Here is a 14,835-nt window from a genome sequence, read left to right as displayed (position 1 = left end):
TCTTTTTCTTTTTTTTTAGTACTTTGGCTGCCAACTTGGGTATTATTGCTAGCTAATTTCGTCATGGTGTGTGAAGCTTTTACACGTAGCAGGCGCATGATTCGGGCAGACAGTGTCACAGTCCCATATAGTCAGTGTTTGGAATGTGGTAGATGTTCTATAAATGTTTCTGAAATGAACTTACCTGGGACATCTTGAGTACTCTGACCAATTTGGGGCCCTCGATTTCAAAGGACAACGGCAACGGAGCCTCTTCCGGGCCACCTTCCAAAAGATCACCAGAAGATGAGGAGTGTTTAGCTCAGAAAAGAGGAGCCCAAAAGGATGAGAACCCATCGACCTCTTTTAGCTTACAGTTAACAAAGCCTCAGTCATGGGATGTCTGTTAAAGGAGCTCTTCTCCATTCCTAACTTTTGAGATTGACTTTAAAATATGTATATATTTATTTTATGAAAAAAATTAGTGCAATTCATAGGAAGCTGCAGTAAAGAATGAGGTACCTACAAAAGCTTGAAAATAAGGTAAACAGATAAACAGCCTCCACAGAACTGAGGATCGTCAGTAAAATGTATCTTTATGTGAAGATTCAAATTAGTTGGACGGTTCAAATTAGTCCTCTAATTTGTATTAAGTCCAAGAAGTCCTTTTTGGGGGGATGTGTGACTGTAATTAAGACCCTTTAAATTCTAATTAATTGTACAGACTGGAGAGAGAATGTGGGATGTGGGCAACTAGAGGAAGTCAGAGAACAAGAATTTGATATTTAGTCAGTACCTCAGACCTAGCGGGTATGAATATTTCAGTAACTAGAGATGTGCATTCTCATGGGGCAAGGATATTTTTTTTTCTGATCTCACCAAAACCCAAGTGAGATATTCCTTAGCTCTAGCTACCTCCCCCTTTGTTCTTACTGCATATTCCTCATGCAGTCTTCTGAGTGTTATTTGGTTTCTGAACAGATTTGCTTTAAAAAAATTTTAATGTTTGTTTATTTTTAAGACAGAGAGAGACAGAATATGCGACAGAGCACTGCAAAGACAGGGAGACACAGAATGCAAAACAGTCTCCAGGCTCTGAGCTGTCAGCAAAGAGCCCAATGCAGGGCTCGAACTTGGGAACGGTGAGATCATAACCTGAGCCAAAATCAGATGGTTAACCAACTGAGCCACCCAGGCACCCCTGAATAGATTTCTTTTAAGAGAAAATGCCCTGGCTTGTCTCTAAAACTATTCTTGTCCACTTGATAGTTATATTGGTTTATGCATCTGCCTCTTGCGAGCTGGGTTCTTCTGAATCAAATCAATCACCAGGAATGGCGATAATACTGAGTTTGTGAGTTTACAACTGAGGGCCAGATTCTAGGCTGTGGTTACCCAGCTCACTTCATTCCTAAAGTCCCCATCCTAAAGTCCCTTACTGTTCTGGGAGGCACTGCTCAGATGGACAGCAAGTATTTTTGGATTTCTCACTCTTTGCTTTCTTTTAACTTCAACAGATAACAGGATGTAACAAGAGATTTTTGGCTGGGCAAGGCCTTGGACTTAGCCTTTGTCGGCTAGAGGGGAAAGATGTGACCACCTCCCATAAAAATATCCATTTCCTTCTGAGTAAAGAAGCATCGTGGAAGAAAAGACCTAGGTATTCTAATCTCCTCCTAGTGCGTCTGAAAGAGGCCTGAGGAACTGCTGTGGCCCTCATTGAAAGAATGGTCAAAGACATGGAAGAATGATAGAAGAAACGAATGGGGGTCCTTAAGAGCAAAGTCACAATAAAAGTGAGGGGCCATTGAGCTGATGATCCAACACAGCAGGGTATATTGGTGAAAGTCAGTGTTCTGGGCCCTGCCGGAGTCTGCTGCCGGAACCTCTGTGACCCAGGTCCTCTGGGTATTGCTTTGGGGAAAATAGCTCCATGTATGAACTAAAAGAACTGTGACTCGTGGCCTGTTTTGCTGTGAGAAAGGAAGGTGAGACCACGGTGAGGAACAAGGGGAAGAAAGGGAGATCGTCCCTTGTGCCTGAGGGAGCCACTGGATAGGTGAGCTCTATGAAGTAGCCATGTCTGGCACTGACACTAGTACCTTCTTCCCTGCTCTGAAGTAATTATCCACCCCTGCCATCACCCACAATTAGCTTTTATTCATCTTCCACTGTTATACAATTAGAGCATTTGGGGGGAGGAAGGGTCACTGAGAGAGCTAAGATGGGGGGGGGGGATGAGCATTTGCACAAGGGTGCATAGGCAATGCTGAACCAAGAGAGAAACTAGAGGGATTATAACCCAAGTCAATTATAGACCCTTATTCTGTGATCAGGATTGTCCTTAGTGTTAGGATTAGGGTAGAGAAAGTACAAAAAATGTTGATATGGTTGCTACTCTCAGGGTCCTCAAAGTGTACTTGGGAAGAAAAAGTCACTCTTGAGAAATAGCTGGGTCAAAATGATGAAATGCCAAAATGTGTGACAGAGAGCATGGTAAGTGCTAGAGGCACTGAGAGGAGAAAGGGAGCCCTGGGGGCCTGAATGTGCTCACTAACTGTGCTTGATCAACGAGCTTTTAAGCTACAGGCTGAAGAATGGTCAGATCTTGATCAGTGGAGGAGAAAGCCAGGCATTATAGGTAGAGGGAATGACAGCAACAAAGGTGTGGGCGAGAAGGAACATGGCGTCACTGGATGGGTCCCTGGTTCCATGGGAGCATAGAAAGACTAAAGTGGGGGCACCTGGGTGGCTCAGTTGGTGAAACATCCAACTTTGGCTCAGGTCATGATCTCATGGTTTGTGAGTTCAAACCCTGCATCAGGCTCTCAGTTGACAGCAAAAAGCCTGCTTCAGATTCTCTGTACTTCTCTCTCTCTGTTCGCTTCTGCTACTCATGCTTTTCTCTCTTTCTCTCTCAAAAACAAATAAACATTAAAAAAAAAAAAAAGACTAAAGCAGCAAGAGCAAAGCTACGTCAAGTGATCAAGTTCTAGGGCAATAGATGTGGAGAATGACTTGAGAAGCAAGACTGGAGAATTAAGTTGTGTCGGGAGACAGTTCTCTACAGATCTCTCATGTGTCTACACATCCGAGCATTAAGAACAAAATTCTTTTGGGGCGTCTGGGTGGCTCAGTCAGTCAAGCATCTGACTTTGGCTCAGGTCACGATCTCATGGTTCTTGAGTTCAAGGCCTACATCGGGCTCTGTGTGACAGTTCAGAGCCTGGAACCTGCTTCGGATTCTGTGTCTCCCTCTCTCTCTGCCCCTTCCCCATTCACACACTCTGTCTTTTTCTCTCTCAAAAAATAATAAATAAATATTTTTAAAAACTTAAAGAACTAAAGTCTTTTAAGAATGTTTGTAGAAGCCAACAGCCTTGGAAAGTTAGAGACAGGACATCATCTGGAGCAGATTTAATTACAGGAAAGTAAAGGCAGAGAAGTCTCCCTTCCCTTCTTGGACCAGATTTGTTTCCCTTCCAGGGTAATAAAGACTTATTAAAGTTTTATCTCCTGGGGTGCCTGGGTGGCTCAATCAGTTGGGTGTCTGACCTCAGCTCAGGTCACAATCTCATGGTTTGTGAGTTTGGGCCCTGCGTCGGGCTCTGTGCTGACAGCTCAGAGCCTGGGGCCTGCTGTGGCTTCTGTGTCTCCCTCTCTCTCTCTCTGCCCCTCCCCTGCTCACACTCTGTTTCTCTCTCTCTCTGAGAAATAAACATTGAAAAAAATTTTAAAGTTGTATCTTCCTTTATTAATATAGCTAAAGGAGTTCATTCTGGAAGCATAGGATGAGGTCATAGGGTAAGGAACTGGCCTGAAACAGCTTCTGTGGGGAGTACGCAAGAGAATAAACCACAAACGAGAAAAAGAACCAAGAATGCTTCTTTCTACACAGACCCAACTTATGGAGAAAGGGGATAGACCTTTTCAGACCCTTCTTCTCCCAGCCACTCAGTACCTTCAAGGTTCCTGGACCTATGTAGGTTGAGCTCCATTGAGCATTAGCTAAATTGGTTCTGGTTCTCTATTCCCACCAGCACCACATATTTGACTAGAGTTGAGGTCTCTCTTCCTTTCTCTTCCCCTGGTTTCAGCCTATCAGTACATGTTTTTCTCTGGGGAGTAGACTGTGCCAGAATCCCATGACACTCATGATGTGTTTGTTTCCGGTGGAAGTGGATTCTGAGCTTGAGTACTTCTTGCCCCCTACAGAGAAATTGGGCAGTGGTCCCTCACTGCAGGTGCTGGAGGAGACTGTACTCTTGGGCTTGGGGTTCCCGAGCCTTCCAGATCCCTCTCTGATGCTTTTCAAGGGAAGCTTTCCAGAGTCTGTGAGCCCACAGTCCCTGGGACTCTAGGGAGCAAAACGTTTCAGACTGGGTCAACCAGAAGAGCCAGCTATTTGGAACTGTGGGGCCCGAGGCAGAGAAGATGCAGGGGTTTATGTGCAGATACTTTGGTTAGGAGGCCATGCGTCCTGACTTAAATTCTGGAAGCTGTGGATTTAGTTTTTGAGTGTGTTCCCAGTTTGACTGGACCCAGACGGAAGGCCACAAAACCAGAAGCTGCCCAGGGGCTGAAGGTGGTTTTTGCATTCAGGCCCTGACTGCTCTTTGGGAGAAGTGAACATTATTGGCAAAAATCCTAAGAAAGAAAAGTCCTTGGAGGCTGGAAAGAGAGCGGTATTTAGTGGAATGGGGCCTGGGAGGCTAGAGGCTGGCCAACATGGCTCCAGAGCCAGGGATCCCAGAAGACAATGCCTCTTCCAGAAAGCTCCTGCTGGGCCAGAGTGAGGGTGAAGACTGAGTGACCTGAGGCTAGATAGGGGTAGGGGTGGGTTGGGCTAGGGACCAGGCGCCCTGGCTATTCTCTTTAAAGTGTATAACTGGGGCACCTGGGTGGCTCAGTCGGTTGGGCGTCCAGCTTCAGCTCAGGTCATGATCTCACAGTTCATGGGTTCGAGTCCCACGTCGGGCTCTGTAGCTGACAGCTCAGAGCCTGGAGCCTGCTTCGGATTCTGTGTCTCCCTCTCTCTCTGACCCTCCCCTGCTCGTGCTGTCTCTCTCTGTCTCTCAAAAATAAATAAAAAACAAAAATTTTTTTAAAAATAAAGAGAATAACCATGTTGTAATTATTTTTGTATCTCTAACCCCATAGTGCCTGGCATGCTATCTATACACAGCAGTATCTGAATAATGCTTGAATGAATGAATAAGGATCAGATGAGAAGGGGTGTGTGTGTGTGTGTGTGTGTGTGTGTGTGTGTGTGTGCGCGCGCGCGCGCGCACGGAGGGTGGTTACTGCTGAGGAAAGAAAGAAAAAGAGAAGAGGTGGAATGGGGAGACAAGAACCCAAGAATCGAGTAAATAAACAATTGTAAATGACTGTGTAAAAATTGTAATCGCTGCTAATAATTACCATGCATTCACCATATATCAAGTATAGCAACTGTTCTGTGTGTGTTTGGATCCGATGTTCACAACAGTCTTCCAAGGTTGGTACCACCGCTGTCCTTATTTTACAGATGATGAAGCCAGCTCTTAGTCACTTGACCCGCAAGCAGCAATGCCAGGACCTAACACGGTCCTTTGGCCTGGAGAGCCCAAGCTTGAGCGACGAAGCCATCCTGCTCTCCAGCCTCCCTGTTGCATTTCCTTATGGCCCCTGTACTTCTCTTCCAAGGCATTCTGTAGGCTTTTAATTTTTTTAATGAATTACTTGAAATTATTTACTTATTCACTGTCTTCACTGATAGAAAGTAAACTGCAAGGAGGCAGGGCCCCACACTGAGTTTCTTTCTTCTTTTTTTTTTAAAGTTGGGCTCCACACCCAACATGGGCCTTGAACTCACAACCCTGAGACCAAGAGTCAGATGCTCTACCCACTGAGCCAGCCAGGTGCCCCTGATTTTCTATCTTTAGTTACACAGCCCACCTTTAGAACCGTGCCCGACACATAGTCAGCACTCAATAAATACATGCTTACCGGTTCACCGACAGACTGACCACTGCCTTCTAAAAATGACAATGTCCAGGATTCTCTAAGCCTTCCTTCCACGCTTCCTGTCAGGTCTCCCTGCCTCACCTCTGCACTCCAGTTCCACCAGTCAGCGCCATCCCCTCCTCAGCCTTAACCTAAAGCTGGACTAGTGGACATTAAATGCCAGGGCCAAGTTTTTGTCCCGGATGATCCCTGTACTCAGCAAATGCTGATCAGGTGACTGTCTCTCTCTGGCTTAGGATGGAAAGACGCCAGGAAAGATCGAAGCATCTACCCTGATGGGTTACACCAGGGCTTCTGGAAGGGATTTTGTGGCAGGAGAGAGGGGGGCAGGAGATTGAGTGTCTCTGTGACTTGTGCAGGCAGCATGATGGATGGGCAGTGGAAAGCCCTTTTATGCAACATGCCAGGCCCGCTGCAATAGTATCCCTCCCCACAGCCCAGAATTATATTTCCCCAAAGACACACTCGTGCTCTGGATTTATACGTGGGGTGGCAGCCTGCCGGCTCCTCCACAGTGCTCCCAAAGGAGGTCTGTCTACTGATGCCCCAGGGGTGGAGGGAGCAGAGGAGAAGCGAGGGAGGTCTGAACCCTCTCCCTAAGAGCCTTGGCACGTCATGGAAATTGACAGTCCTTTAAGAGTTTCCTGACTTCTGCAGATCACACTGTCTTCCCCAAACAGCCTACCAGTTTTCAGTTTGGATACACAGTGAAAATTTATGCTCTCTCTCTCTCTCTCTCTCCCTCGAAGTGCCTGGGGCCTCTGATGCTCAGCCCTCGGGATCTCTCTGCAGAGTTGCAGAGAGGATGGGCGGGCAGGTAGTTCAGATGATCTGGAATCCCATATCTTTCCTGGGGCTGTAAACTACCGGAAGTCCCCCAGCACATGACCAAATACAGTAGAAAGGAGGCAGCGGACCATGAACCAGCAACATTCACCCAGACTGAAATGGCAGATCTGTGCTCGAACAGGGCATGCCTGGGACTGGCCTGTTCCTGAACCCCCATGGCCCCATCCCTGCTTTTCTGGCTCTCCCGTGGCTCCGATCAGCTTCTGCCAGCTTCTGCATTTTTGTATCTTTTTCTCATTGCGTGGCCCCCTTGTCTTTAAAAGGCTAAATGCTCCGTACTAAATTTGGTCACACAGAGCTCCAAGATTCCCTGGAATGTCCTCAAGTTTCAAACAGCTCTGACAACGAGGCAGGCCCGCCCCCTGTGTGGGGATTGGCTTCCCCTTTCGGGGCCAGGCAGTTGTCAAGTCTTATTGGCCGCTGGTCACACCAGCCAGGGTCCACTAGCCCGGGCTTCAGAGCTAGCTCGCAGTGAACCCTTCAGCACCTGTGGCACTGCAGGGCAGGGCAGAGGAGCCACGTCCTCAACCAGCAGGGGGTCCGCTCTCAAGCCCACTCTGCTCCTTCCAGATCAGCTCCGCGCCTCCCCCTTGTAGCCCACCAGGACTCCAGCAGCCCCTGCGAGAGCCACAGCCCACTTTGCCAAGATGTCTAAGGTAGCCAAGTATCGGCGGCAGGTGAGTGAAGATCCCGACATCGACAGCCTGCTGTCCACTCTGTCTCCCGAGGAGATGGAGGAGCTGGAGAAGGAGCTGGATGTGGTGGATCCAGACGGGAGCATTCCTGTGGGGCTGCGGCAGAGGAACCAGACGGAGAAGCAGTCCACGGGCATGTACAACCGGGAAGCCATGCTCAGCTTCTGTGAAAAGGAGACCAAGAAACTTCTTCAGAGGGAGATGTCTATGGATGTGAGTGAGCAACATGCTAGAGGAAAGGGGGGAGGGAAGGGCGGGGAGGGAGACCCTGACTCGTGACTCGAAGGCTTTTTTCCTTAGAGCAAAAGGTCTTGTTGGCAAAAGATGTGGTGCTTCAGAACCAATTAGCATCCCCTGAACTGCAGTTGTGAACCTCTTGCCCCTAGTTTTGGGTAGAAAGCACAGCTTGGTTATGTTAGCAGAACTCACCGTCCCACAATAGCAGATGGGGCCCCTGGGAGAATCGGAGCTGGAGATCGTCCTTGAAGCGTTCATTGTCCAGATGACACCATCCTTGTCCCCCAGCGCTTTTCTCCCTTACATTCACTTCCTCCATCATAGTGAGGACGGGCGGAGGACAGAAAGATGCGCACGGTCTCTTGGCAGCCACCCCAGGAAAGGAAGTGGGCCCTCCTTGCAGAACTGCTCATTTTTAAGCCCTCTGGGCAACTCATGGCACATGGACCATTTGAGGAGGCTCAGGGGCAGATGGACCTCCTGCAGTGATGGTGGGGGAGGGGGGGTCTTCTTAACCTGATGGCTTCAGTTTCACTCCCAGGGAAGTTGGGGTTTGCACTTCCCAGAGGAGCATCTTGAGGGAGCATCCCCACCTTTTGGTAGTAAGCCCTTTTACAAGCCAGCCAAGGCCCTGTGGGGGGGTGGGGGGAGGATAAGGATATTTCCCAGCAGGGTTTTGCCACAAGGAGGGGACAGAGGAGATGCAAGGGCGCCATTTTGGAAGCATCTGCCCACACCTATGACAGGCTTAAGCAAAACCTGCTTTCTCTTTTCCTGGGTTGGCACCGAGCGTTCTTTTTTTCACCGCATGTTCATATGTGCATTTTCTCGGGACTAACTGAGACCAACCTCCACCTGAGCGTGGCTCTGCAGAACCCCTCGGCCACGGAAGAGAGTGGAGACAGTCCCGTGTCTGCACCAATTCTCTTCTCCTCGGTACTTACTGGCCACGTCTCTTGTACCTTGTCCATTACTTGTGGATTCTCACATAAAAAAGTTCATTCTCAAGTCTCATCCCCTGTTTTATGTCTATGGAAACCAAGGCCCAGAGCTTCCAACGCCGTGTTCATTCTCGCAAAGGAAATGAAAAAGGCAATATTATCTCCTGGGACTTCTGTAACATGTCTGGCTGGGGAGGACATTGTGCTGGACACTAGTCACAAAGCATGTTTGTGGGCACAGCCCTGGCTCCTTGAGTGACAGGACGGAGGTAGGAGTGATGAGGGAAAGTGAGGTGGTAGAGGAGCTGGACCTTTGTCTCTATCTCTACAGCGCCCCCCCCCCAACCATGTTTAAGGCTTCACCAAGAAGTTGGGAGTGAGGGAGTCGGAAGGCTTGGGAATTCATTACTCTGTGGGCAAGGTGATTGCCACTGATGCCACTTGGGTAATGATGAACAGACACTAGAATGCTTATGGAGAAAAATGAGAGGATATAGGGGACTCCCCGTGAGGGGCTGGTACCTGACACCCACAGGATATGTAGGGAAAGCCAGGCAAGGCACCCCAGGCTTTGGCACCTCTGTAAATCCCTCACGCGGACCCCCAACTCTGGAGCCTGGCCCTTCTCTTTTCCTGCTCCTAGTCCCCAGGCTCTGTGCCCAGTGGCTTCTGGGATGCAAAAAGATACTCCTGAGACTGAAGTCAAATGCAGAACCTTCTCAATCCCAAAGCAAGATGCTTAGGCTGTGGAGAGTGTGAGGGACTCTTATGCTCCAGGAAATTTCATTCTCAAAAGCCTTTTCCTGACCTAACTGAAACGCTGGCAAGCTTCTCCTCCCCAGCCTTACCCCCCTCACCCCTGCCAGATGCACCTCTGTTTCTGCAAACAGAGCCCCAGTCCGGGAACAGAGGATGGGGTGTGTGCATGTGTGAGTGTGTGTGGTGTGCACCCATACACCCACACAGGTGTACGTGAGATGGTATGAGATGGCTTCAGGGTCATTTTTTCCCTTGGAGGGATGGGCTGTCTTCACTCTTCCTCATCCAGTCCAAGGGTGTATGTTGGCAGAGGGGCTGGCTGGAGTTCAGGGTGCATCCCAAGCCATGGGCAGAAGTCATCTCTGTAAACCTGGATGAATGGCCATGAACCCTAAAAAGTGGCTTCCTTAGCACCATTAGCATGCTAGTGAGTGTGTGACTAAGAACTTGGATTTAAGTGCCAGAAAAGCCTGGTTTGAGTAGCCTCGTCTCTTCCTGTCTGTATAACTAAGTAACTGACAAGTTACCTAACCTGTCTCACTTCCCTCAGCTACAAAGTATCCAGCCTGTAAAATTGTTGGGAAAACGGAAAGGAAAACAATGTAAAACACTTAGCTCCGAGCTTAGCATATAATAAATGCTCAATAAACAACAGCTATGAAATGATTAATTCATTAATACCTACTCCTGCCCAGCCCCTCCCTTCCTTCAGTTCCCCTGAGCGCTGAGCAAGCCAAGCATGTCTGTTTAACTAGTGGCCAAAGTAAACAATAAACAAACAAACCCTGGATGCTCAGGCTGGGGGGTCTTTGAAATCACAAACACTGAGCAGCGCCAGGGCGGGGCTCCAGGCTGCCGGGCTGGCAGCGGCTCTCACTGCTAGTGCCCGTTGCTCCCTGTAAGGAACTGGAAGTTAATCAGAACAAAGAGTAACCATGAGCCTGTTTCACTTGACTCGAGGAAGCACAGCAAGATGAACATTTACTGAGAAACTTATATATGCTAAGTATATTCACCTTTTCTTTTATTTAAACCTCAGGCTTCTTGGGAGATAGGTATTTTTATTCCCATTACACAGAGCAGAAAATTGAGGCTCAGAGAGGTTGGATGAACTGTCCTAAGTTCACACAGCAACAAGTAGCCTGCCCAGCTTTAAGGACTATGCCTCTTCCTCTCTGCCACACCAGGGTACGAAGAAGGGCATAATGCCAGCCCCTGGCCTGAAGAATTTATAATCTAATTAGGATCACAAGACACACACGTACAGAAGCACCACAGAAGTGTTACAGCGCACAGACCACATATTCACACGTCGTAGAAGCACTGGGCTAGCACATAGTCTAGTCTGGCTGAATGGTCATCCCTGCCCGCAAGACTAGGAACATAAATATTTTTTAAATGTTTTTTTAACATTTATTTATTTTTGAGAGACAGAGAGAGACAGAGCATGATTTAGGGGAGGGGCAGACAGAGAAGAAGACATAGAATCCGAATAAGGCTCCAGGCTCTGAGCTGTCAGCACAGAGCCCGACGCGGGGCTCAAACTCACAGATCGTGAGATCAAGATCCGAGCTGAAGCCGGATGCTTAATCGACTGAGCCACCAAGGCACCCCTGGGAACATAAATATTAACACCAAGTGTGGATTCTGGATTCAAACTATTAGAACCAAGTGTAGATTAGGGAAGTAAATCCTGCCTGGATATTGAATGGAATTAGGAATTTTTATTAATTCCTTTTAGGTGGGATAATGCTATTGTGGATACACTTTTTAAAGGACCCTTGCCTTTTAGACATGGATACTGAAATATGTATGGGAAAAACGGCTAACATAAGGGAATTGGCTTTAAAATAATGTGGGCAAGAGGAGTGGGTCAGGGAATAGATGAAATACGATTATCCGGCAGTTGATCGTTGCTGAAGCTGGGTGACGGGTCTACATGCATGCCCCACGCTTCTCTCCACATTTGCGTACACGTTTGACATTTTCCATAATGAAATGTTGGTTTTCTTTTTAGACAGAAGCTGAGAGTGGACGGCAGGTCCAGTTTGGGTCTTCAGCTCTGGTTTCTCTGGGGGAAGAGCCCCAAGGTTCCCACTCTGGCTTTCGTGCCGGGGGTGGGATGTGGTGGGGTGTAGATCGTGGAAGGGGCCTCAGATTGCTTCTCCCTCAGGGGGATGGAAGACTCTAGGGCTGTCCTGGATTGGTTTGCCCCCTCCTTCATGAATACTCCTCTTCCCAGCCCACCCCCATGCCCCCTTCAGGTCTCAGGCACCATTTCCTCCAGGGAATCTTCCCTGACTGCAGGGCAAATTTAGGCACCATGTCTGATCTGAGCACTCCAGTGCCACGCTCTGGACCAACCCCATCCTGCTTTCTTATGTCTCTTCCTCACCAGTTTGTGTGATTCTGGAGGACAAGTGCCCACGCAGGGCCAGGCACAAGGTGGGCCCTCAACCTCTGTCAAAAGAATGCTCAGAGCGGGAGGTGGGGCTTGGCAGAGCTGACCCCTGGCTTCCCTCCCTCCCTTTAAAGGGGCAGACCTCTCAGCCATGTGTTCTGCCCTGGTCCTCCTGGGACTCTCCCTCTGCCCAGGTGGAAGACAAAGCCCCTGGGCAGGTGTGTAGCCAACAGTTCAGTGAAACCCTTGTGCTTGGCTCCGGTTTCAGGAACCTGATCCCAGCAGGTCAACTCATGTGTTCTCTTTCCTTCCCAAGTGGGAAAGAAAATCTCCAGCTCGTCTCCCCTGTCCTTCTCCCTGGCGTTACCAGGGCCTGGGGATTAGCACCCGCACAGAGCCAGGAGCAGGGGCAGCTGACCTGGGGGGTGGGAACGGAGGAAGCTCTTTTAGGTTCTCCCTTGAGAAGCTAACCAGAAGCAGCCCACTAGCCAGTGGCTGCTGGGCCCTAGCCTCCTGACCTCCCCCTTGGGTCTCTGGCTCACACAGTCTCACCGTTCCCCTCCCCTCCCAGTCCCAGTTCACGGCCCAGTGTCCATGCCTTCTCTACAGGGATGGGGATGCCCAAGGCTGGCGGCACTAACCCTCAGATTGCCCTTTGCAGAGGGCTGGGCCCTATCAGGAGCACACCGGGCAGCACGGCTCAACGATTAAGGAGATTAACCCCGACTGGTACACACCCAAAATAGCCCTGGAGGCTGGGGTGGAGAGGGCAGAAGAGGTGAGGGGGGCCTGTTGACCTGGGAGGCAAAAGCAGGCACCCAGTGTGGGTGAGACACGTTTAAAAATCTCTCCCTGGAGTTCGAAAGGGGCCTCCATCCAGAGTTTGAAAAAGCAGTTGATCAACAAGTCATTGATCAAACAACAAAATGTTTGAATTGTTCTTACTCATCATGTAGAAACTGGCTTCTCTACGCATAGAATATTTGACAAATTTTAAGCAGTGAAACACCAGTGCCTGCTCCCACCTGCGACACTGCCCCCAGTGCTCACCTTTTCTAAGAGGACAGTGGGGAGAAGAAGGGCTCAGGTGAGTGGCATGTGTGGCAGGAGGGAGGCAGGACAGAGAGGACCTAGGAGGAGAGGTAAAAACGAAAGGGCTCCACAGTGAGCGGGAGATGTGGATGTCAGGGGAGGGGGTGAGTCCCAGCGACCGAGAGGGGAGGTTGCTGCTGGGATCTGCAGGCTGGGGGCTTCAGGGTCCCCAGGCTGAGGCAGGAAGAGGCATATGCGAGCAGACACTCAGAGGGAGGTCTTCATCTAACCTGGCTGCCTTCCCTCAGCCTCTCTTTCTCCCCCAAGAGACTCTGGAGTATCCATATCAGACAACGTCAGCATACCACAGCTGGGCCCACGGAGCACAATGCCTGAATGAAGTGCACTGGGAGAGCCACAGGAGATAGAGGGGTCAAGGGCACTGTCCTTGGAGATCTAAAGTCCACATGCATAAAGTACACATGCATAAAGTCCACACACACACACACACACACACACACACACACACACACGGCAGTTATAGCAACAAAGCACAATGAATGGGGGGGTCCAGGGGAAGAGAAGCTGATATCCATCTGCCTGCCAAGTTGGATAAACAAGAATATCCTGGACCATGCTACTCAGCCCTTTCCAGATCAGGCTGTGTTTTCTTACTTATTAGGCCTCTTTCGGCATAAGCAGCAAAGAAAGAAGGGGTCTAGATTCTGCGTATCAGTTTCCCTCAAGGGCTCACTGAGTCCCAGGCAGTGCAGGGACTAGAAAGCCCATGGGTGTTTGGAGCTGGGCAGGATCAGGTTTGATTCCACTTCTGCCCCCGTCGTCTGAGCCGGTGAGGCTGAGCGTGTTACCTGAGGACAGGCATCAGCTTTAGAAAGTAACTTCTGGACCCAGGGGCATTATTAATACTATCTCATTAACATAGCTTCTGGAGGCTCCAGGGCTCTGCTGACAAGTGGGAAGATAGCATGATGCTTGAAGAGTTACTAGAGGATTAAGTTGGCTAAGGGACTGAAAGTGTCTGGCACATCACGAGAGGCTTCTCCCCACCCTAAATTCTTCAGACTTTATACTTGTGTATGTGCCAAATCAACCTTTTTCTTTTTTTTAATCTTTCATGAGAAAACAATCTGTCAGCGGGAGCAGGGAATGGAAGAAAGGGAGGGAGAGAAAAGAGGAAGAACCGCAAGGAACTAGCTTAAGGAAGAAGGCAGGCTTATTGAGTGACTTCCTGTCTGGCCCCCTTCCCTTGATTTCTTTGAGCCTAATTTATTTAATGCCCCAGGCTCCAGGGCCCTGCACTGGGTGGCTGGGTTAGAAACATCTAAGAGTCAAGGGAGATGGGGGTGGTGTTCAGGACTGGTGATTCCTCCTTGTCTGCCATTTCCGGGAGGTCAGAAAAGCCTAGGCTGCTTCGGACAAATTTGGCTCCACCTGTCTCTGGGGTCCGCTGCAGAAACGACCAGTGGCACTTGGACACACCTCCACCCTTTCACCTGCCTTCGCTCAGGGAGAACCCACGGGGTCCCCAGGGGGTCACTTCCTCAGCCCTTTCTTCCAGGTCAGGCCAACAGGCCCAGCAATACCCTTGCCCTCTACCCAGGCCCCTCCCCACCAGACATGGGCCAGCCCAGGGGCAGAACTTCCGGTGAAACTCTGGCTACAGAATGTACTGAGTCTGGTGCTTAGAACAGTGTCGTCCGAAGCCAGCTAGACCTGGATTTCAATCCGGTTCTGCTGGTTGCTGGCTCCGTGACCCGAACAAATGACTTTACCTGAGTTTTCCCATCTTTATTTTTTTTTTAAACTTTTATTTATTTATTTATTTAGTTTTATTTTATTTATGTTTTTTATTTATTTTTGAGAGACAGAGAGAGACAGCGTAAGCAGGGGAGGGTCAAAGAGAGAGGGAGACACA

The 14,835-nt window shown here is 49.3% G+C and overlaps 1 protein-coding gene and 1 long non-coding RNA gene across 2 annotated transcripts in view; both read left to right on the top strand.

The window, feature by feature from the left end:
• Window positions 1-185: 185 nt before the first annotated feature.
• Window positions 186-1,807, top strand: LOC115288283. Its single transcript, XR_003906917.1, has 2 exons — window positions 186-522; window positions 1,497-1,807. It is a non-coding gene; the product is annotated as an uncharacterized LOC115288283 (long non-coding RNA).
• A 5,440-nt stretch (window positions 1,808-7,247) lies between these two features.
• LMOD1 (leiomodin 1) overlaps window positions 7,248-14,835 on the top strand; it is a 43,079-nt gene continuing 35,491 nt past the window's right edge. Inside the window, exon 1 of the mRNA XM_029935456.1 lies at window positions 7,248-7,742. Within this exon, the coding sequence (XP_029791316.1) occupies window positions 7,482-7,742 (261 nt within the window). The 5' untranslated portion in view covers window positions 7,248-7,481. The remainder of the gene's footprint in view (window positions 7,743-14,835) is intronic.

The sequence above is a fragment of the Suricata suricatta genome, chromosome 3 (genome assembly GCF_006229205.1).
Source record: "Suricata suricatta isolate VVHF042 chromosome 3, meerkat_22Aug2017_6uvM2_HiC, whole genome shotgun sequence".
NCBI lineage: Eukaryota > Metazoa > Chordata > Mammalia > Carnivora > Herpestidae > Suricata > Suricata suricatta.
Note: the sequence above shows the minus strand (reverse complement) of the source record. Positions and strands in the feature narration are given on the sequence as shown.